The following is a 6,934-nucleotide window of genomic DNA, read 5'->3' on the forward strand; positions in this document are numbered from 1 at the left end:
TTCTATGGAAGGCGTGGTTGCATAAAGTTTGGAGGAAGTTCATTCGGTCAGAAATTGAAATTTCTTGTCCCCTTTTTAATAATCGAAAATGATCAAAAAGTAACAAGACCCCCACCCCTTTTGCCTTTTTCTACCAAATTCATCTTATAAAAATTTTGAAATAACCATTTTGTTCAAAATAGTCTTAAATTCGAAATTGCTATAACTTAAGGGTTCAGAAATCCTCCATTGCCCCCAGGGAAAGGAATGTAACTTATATTAGTTGCCCATTATTATAATATAAGTTTTTTGTGGAAGGGGTGGTCGTATTAACTTTAGAGGGGCTCATTTGATCGCAAATTGAAACTTTTAGTTCTTTTTTAAGAGTCAAAAGTGATCATTTGGCCGTGTTTTCATTTGGCGTTTTAAGGACAGTCTGAAAAGCAGATGAACCAATGAAACGGCAAGAAAACTTTTTTCTCAACACAGCGCAGGAAAACAGTGTTTCAAATTGGCTTATTAATTCAGCATTTGGTCCGTTAATACATAAAATGAAACGCTGTTTTAGATAAATATGAGGAAAAATATGGATTGAGAACTTTATCATTATTAGACAAAAATAATGCTGAACGGGATCGGTAGGACAAACAATCGCTTTTTGGACCCTGCTTTCTTCGTAATTTTCAAGAAAGTAGTTGAGCTGCATGAACGAAACTTTCATGGATTTTCAGAGTTGATTTAAGTTGATTTCTCAAGGTTCAGTCACCTAGTCGAACTACTTTCTTCAAATTGCCTAGGATAATAAAAATGGAATATGATTTTTGATTGGTTAGGTGGCAACTTTCGCAGCCGTACATATCTTAAAGAATCGAGGGGCTAATTTTTAATGAAACGTTTGCAGTTACATTTTTTTTTTTTTGTTAGAATTAGCGGGTGCCAAATAAAAAAAAACATGGTTGAAAATCAGGAAAAATTGAGCTAAAAACGTAGGGCATCAAACAGCTTGAGAGCGTATATCTTTCCCTTCAATATGTAGTACCCTTTGGGAATCAACAGATCGTTAATCTGTGAACGCCTACTGATAAAAAGCATTGTCAAATTTAACTTATAAGATTTGCTTATTTCTATCCATAATTCTTTGTGACAACACTGACAAAATGTGATACTACCCAAGAAACTCCGTAATTTTGAAACAACCAAAAGAAAAATCTTAAAAAACCCTGATTTTCAGGTAACAGTGGACCAAAGATGGATAATGATGTTTTTATTTTGATGTTCTTTGTATTTCAAATATAAAAAAACTAGTACCTGATAAGCAAGGCCGTATCCAGGGAGGGGGGTTAGGGGGCTTGACCCCCCCCAAGAAATGTTAGTCTGAATCGTAAAAGTGTAATAAAAATGTATAAAACCCTATTTTTGATGGGTTTCTAAAGTTTTTTTGTAAGAAAAACGGATCCCCCCCCCGGAGCAAATAACCTAGATACGGCCTTGCTCATAAGCAATTGTTTATCCTACGCATAAACGTCATTTGATTTAGGGAGCTGTTTAAGCAGGTAAACAATTCGGACGTTTCATTAAACACGTGCCGGATATAAACTCTGTTCATTTTTCTGTGGTTGGGGGTCGACCAATGTTTATTAACTGTCCCTTGGCTTTTAATAAATCGAGTAAATACTTAAGAAAAAACAGCTCCTCCGGTACTTGTCAGTTAAACGGAACACACTCAAGAATTACGCTGTCTATAATTATCTCACAAAAACCAGTTAGCCTCTCTGAGATTGGTTATGATTTGCTATTTTGAGTGAGAAAAACTACTATGTATGTAATGTATATTTTAATTAAATATTTAATATCTAGAGGTGGTTAGGGGTTAGGCTAGGTATTTAATATAATGCGTTCTGTGCGGCATGCTTTCCATAATTCATTGCCGTAGTTTCCAGAATTTTATTACTTAAATATTATATTATCACCATGTTTTGGTATATTTCATTAGGATTAACCTAACTTCACTTCTTGAGTTTGTTCGGTTTAACAGACAAGTACCGCTTCTCCTATAGGATCCCTTGAAAATTATTGAGGTGGGGGACATGCCTACAAAAACGTGGCCAGACGGGGGGGGAAGACAAGTTAGCTGGAATTTATTATGTTGCAAGCTAATTTAAAAATGTAAAAATCATTAGGATCAAATAAACACTTTAGGAGAAATATGGATCATCTCTTGAAAGAGAACGGTAAAGATCAGGTAGAGAAAATAACAATCTTTTCCAAAAAGCGCCAAATTTGAAAGAGCCATGAAAATTTGAAAATAGCCACAATAATTGGCACTTTCTAAGTATTTTTTGTGTACTCACAATTTAAATAAGTAATTTATATCCTCGCGGAGGAAGCCTTATCTTTTAAAACAAAGTAAATAATTTCCGGCGCTAAAAAATTCATTCCAGACAGACCCTTCCCATTTCCTCCGTAAGGTGAAAGGTAATAATTTCTCTACGGAGGATTAAGCCGAGGCAAGGATGTACGTAAGTAGGAGGGGCATCGGGCCTGGGTCCCCAAAACTCCTAAATTGGGTAGAAGCCTAGAATTGGGACTATTGAGAAGAAAACTTATTAAGAAAACAATTGTTCCTTCATAACATGCAGAAAAATAGTAGTTAACAATTTTTGAATGCGCTTCCACTAATTTTTGAATGCGCTTCCACTTTTCATTGTTTAAAAAAAAAAAAGTTGTGAGAAAGTCAACTTTAGCGTAAAGAGCGAGGCGTTGAGGAGAGGACAGCCCCTTTCATATACGGAATAATTTCTGTTCGTTTTAAGTTTTAACGTCGTTCCTTACTTTCAGTTAAAAAAACTTGTTTTTTGTTTAATTTTTGAACGTTTTTGAATTAACACAGGTTTTGATTTTGGCTCATCGTACATGAATAATTAAAACAGAATTTGAATATTAATTTTACTTTTATTTTGTTAAATGGCTTTCTCGAAACTTGTTTAATTTTATTAACGAACGTTATTATTAGTAATAAATATACGTAATTTACGAATTAACTTACGTAACGAACTTCTATATTCATATATTTTTAATACGTATATTAGAGGGTTCGCCCCTTAGTCAATACCTTGCTCTTTAAGCTAAAGTTTGAATTTTGTTCCAATTCTTTAAAAAAAGACCCCTTAATCACAAATGCCGTTAATTAGAATAAATAGCTCTTATGAAAGTACTAAAAAATCTTTGGCTTAAAGAGCGAGGCATTGACTAGGGGGTGAACCTAATCATATACGTAATGTTTTCTGTCGTCTTAAGTTTTGATGTTGCTCCTTACTTTCAGTTGAAAAACTAGTTTTATATATATATATAATTTCTGATCTTTTTTTAAATAATGCTGGGAAGTCCGGCGCCCCCTTCATAGCAATGTCCCTTCCCCCATGAAAACTTCCTTCATGGAAAGATCCTCACACATAACCCCCGAACCACCCCCCCCCCTAACTACCAGAAAAATCCCCCCTGAAAACGTCTGTATACTTCCCAATAACCAATACTATATGTTAACATTGGGTAAAGTTCATAACTTTCAGCCATCCCCCCGCGGACTTTTGGGGGTCAAGTCATCCTAAAAGAAATACTTATTATATTTTCAACCATGCTGGAGAAAATGGCTATCTCAAAATTTTTATCAGGTGACTTTGGGAAAAAAATGAGCGTGGGAGGGGGCCTAGTTGCCCTCCATTTTTTTGGTCACTTAAAAAGGGCACTAGAACTTCTAATGAACTTCTTGCGTTCCAATGAGCCCTTCCACGATATTCTAGGACCACTGGGTTGATACGATCACCCCTGGAAAAAAAAATAATAAATAAATAAACACGCAGCAGTAATCTTTCACCAGGCAAAAAATGAAAAATTTCACATTTTTGTAGATAGGAGTTTGAAACCTCTATAGTGGGGTTGTCCGATACGCTGAATATGATGGTGTGATTTTCATTAAGCTTCTATATGTTTTAGGGGGTCTTTCCCCCTTTTTCGAAAATCAGCCAAATTTTCTCAGGCGGGTAACTTTTGATAGGTAGGACTAAACTTGATGAAGCTTATATTTTTGAAATCAGCATTAAAATATGATTATTTTGATGTATCTATTGGTATCAGAATTCCGTTTTCTACAGTTTCGTTTACCATTGGGCCGGGTCGCTCCTTACTTACAGTTCGTTACCACGAACTGTTTGATTATCAATCAAAATTTATACTTTAATTGTTGTAACCCCCCGAAAAGAAAATCCTGTGTACATGCCAAGACTAAGGAAAGGCCCTATATTTTACCTAATTTTTGGAAAGTTACTTTTTTGGCTTTTGTTTGAACTTCAGTAGCGAATAAGCATTATCCCCAGATACTACCCTTGGAATGGATTTGGAAGAAAAAGATACTACCTTGGAAAAAAAAAAAAAAATGCCGGTTCGAATCCAGCTAAAAGTAGCTCATGTTTTTAAAAAAAATAAAAACTTACTTCTGAAAGTAACGGGCTAAGGAGTACGAAAAGCAAGATGTGTATATGTAAGTCCATATTCGGCTGCTTTCACACAAGAAATGATAAGGACAATTGAGCAGCGCAAAACCCAAAGGAGGACAAATTGTGGACAGAGCCGTAATCACTAACCATAAGCCGGTTTGAAATAACTCCGTTTCCCTTTAGGCGACCCGAATTTTATGAAGTTTCAAGGGTTATATTTTTTCGCGGAGACAGAGTCACATGATATGCTAATTAGGCGTAAGTAGCAGTCTAAGATATCCAGTCTTCCTTCTTTCTCCTCCTATTTGACGAAGTAGCAGGGTTGCCACCGGTGACACTTTAGTGTCATTTTGACACTTTTTTTTTAAATGGCACTTTTCGGGACACCTGACACTATTGGGACACTTTTTAGCAAAAGTGGCACATTTTTTGGTAAGTAGCACTATTTTACAAAAAAAGAATTTTTTCAGACAAAAAACTGGAAGGAAAACTGTCAATGTAGATATGCATCGATATCCCTTTTCTGTCAGTTAAGATTCTTATCTTAACTCCAGGCGCGGCAATTAGTAGATGCAAGAACAGGGTTGCCAGCCTGGCCTGGAAGAATTTACTAAGTCTGAGAGGAAAAGCTTACTAAATCGAATCTGTTTTTACTAAATGCTCAAAAAAATTTTTGCGGCTACCGCGGCACGCGCACCATCAAGCATCGATTTTTACTATAGGAGGATAATCAATAGGATTTCCACAATCTCTTTTCCTTTTTTCTTCTTTTTTTTCTCTTTTCCTCTTTTCTTTCGTGCTCATTGTAGGATTGAAAATTCTGGAAACCTATAAGTTCGAAAACCCTTTTTTTTATTTGGATGTACTACTGGATAGGCTTCATATTCCAGATGCGGTGTATCCAAAACGTCAAACAAAAGTCTGGAATCTTAGATTCTGGAAATCCTGCTGGTGAAGCCCAGCTTTAAATTTTATCAATGGTCTTCAGGTCATAAAATTCAGATATGTTGAAAAATTAAAAAACAATCAACGAAGAAAAACTGCTACAACTCATATTCACGAAGCAATTCAGACGATGAAGAGCTTAGAATCTGATGTGTGTTTGAAACTGGCAGCTTTTGAAATTCGTCCCAAAGTTTCCGTTTTTAGGTTTTAAATCTAAACCCTTCAAATTTGCATTTTTAAGAGGAAATTTGCCACTTTTAAAACACTAATTGGGCTAGTCTTTAAATAAGGGATAAGCTGCTTACAAAGATTTCTGGCAAATTTTAAAACAATTAATTTAGGATTTTTTTTTTACGGATTTTTTCTGGCTTCTCTCATTTATATTCAAGGGAATCAAAAACCAACACAATCTATGTCACTTCAAAATGAAAATGACGTAATTGGCTACTGGATTAGTTGTAAAATGTGTAAATTAAAAAGTGCACCTCGAACTGGACTAGGGCTGCAAAGAAAAAAAAGTAATACTACATACAATAATTAGTTTAAAAAATAAACATTGTGTCAATATTCTTCAGGTCAGGCAAATCACACAAATTGAAAAGTAAGATGAAAAATATGTGGTCACAATTAAAAAAAAGTTGCACTTAAAAGGCTTTAATCATCCTCAGCCTTATCTAAATTTAAAGTATCCACTAGTGTCGAATTCTGACTGAAAGGATCTACTTGTTTCCATTTCTTGATAGCCCGAGTCAAATTGCTGGGGATCACCCAGTCATGTACTCCACTTGAAGACCTGAGAACAAGTTGCTTCGTTTTCATAAGGGACGAAACACTTGAGACATTTAGCCTATTCTGGTTTTTAGTTTTGATGACCGACAAAGTCAAGAACTGTCTCTCTGCCCCAATACTTGAATGGGGCAAGCTGCACAAAGTCAGAAAGAATTTGGGCAAGTATGGAAAAAGTTGTTTCCAGCAGCGTCTTTAAATAGGGACAAGGCTAACCAACAAGCGTCACAGCTGTTATGAGAGTCTGGGAAAATTTTCTGAAAACAAATTGAGCTGGCATGCCAGTCCTGGTTTTAAATAGTTTGCCTTTCAAAGCGAGTATCAAGAAGAAGCCGAGAGAAAAGTAGAGATTTTTAAGCGCTAAGGTTGATGTGAAATCGCAAAAATGAGAGTAATAGTAGCCATAATATCTAACGTAATTGAAATCAGATTTTTTAATGAATGGACCCTTTTTTTTTCCCTGAATTCATGGAAAATAGCGAAAGTTTTGTTAACTACAAATCATGACTTTTAACTCGATTTCGGGAAATTTACTAGATCCTCTAAATTTACCAGATTTTTTTTACTAGATCTATTAAAATACTACTGACTGTGGCAACCCTGTCCAATAATCTTTCTGTATGGTGAAAAACGTAAACGTGCTTGTATCTATCTGTGTGTGATAAATTTGTATATTCTTATTCTTACCACTGATGAGCGAAGATCACCCAGTGATTTTCGGTACGAAATAC

General features: G+C 35.4%; 1 protein-coding gene across 1 annotated transcript in view; it reads right to left on the bottom strand.

Moving 5' to 3' along the window:
• Nucleotides 1–4,601, bottom strand: part of LOC148954708 (uncharacterized) — a 46,836-nt gene extending 42,235 nt beyond the window's left edge. The window contains exon 1 of the mRNA XM_089086703.1: nt 4,470–4,601. Coding sequence (XP_088942829.1) covers nt 4,470–4,526 — 57 coding nt within the window. The 5' untranslated portion in view covers nt 4,527–4,601. The remainder of the gene's footprint in view (nt 1–4,469) is intronic.
• Between the last annotated feature and the right edge of the window lie 2,333 nt (nt 4,602–6,934).

Source organism: Artemia sp. Qi Xiang Cuo, chromosome 3 (assembly GCF_049724085.1).
Source record: "Artemia sp. Qi Xiang Cuo chromosome 3, ASM4972408v1, whole genome shotgun sequence".
Lineage (NCBI taxonomy): Eukaryota > Metazoa > Arthropoda > Branchiopoda > Anostraca > Artemiidae > Artemia > Artemia sp. Qi Xiang Cuo.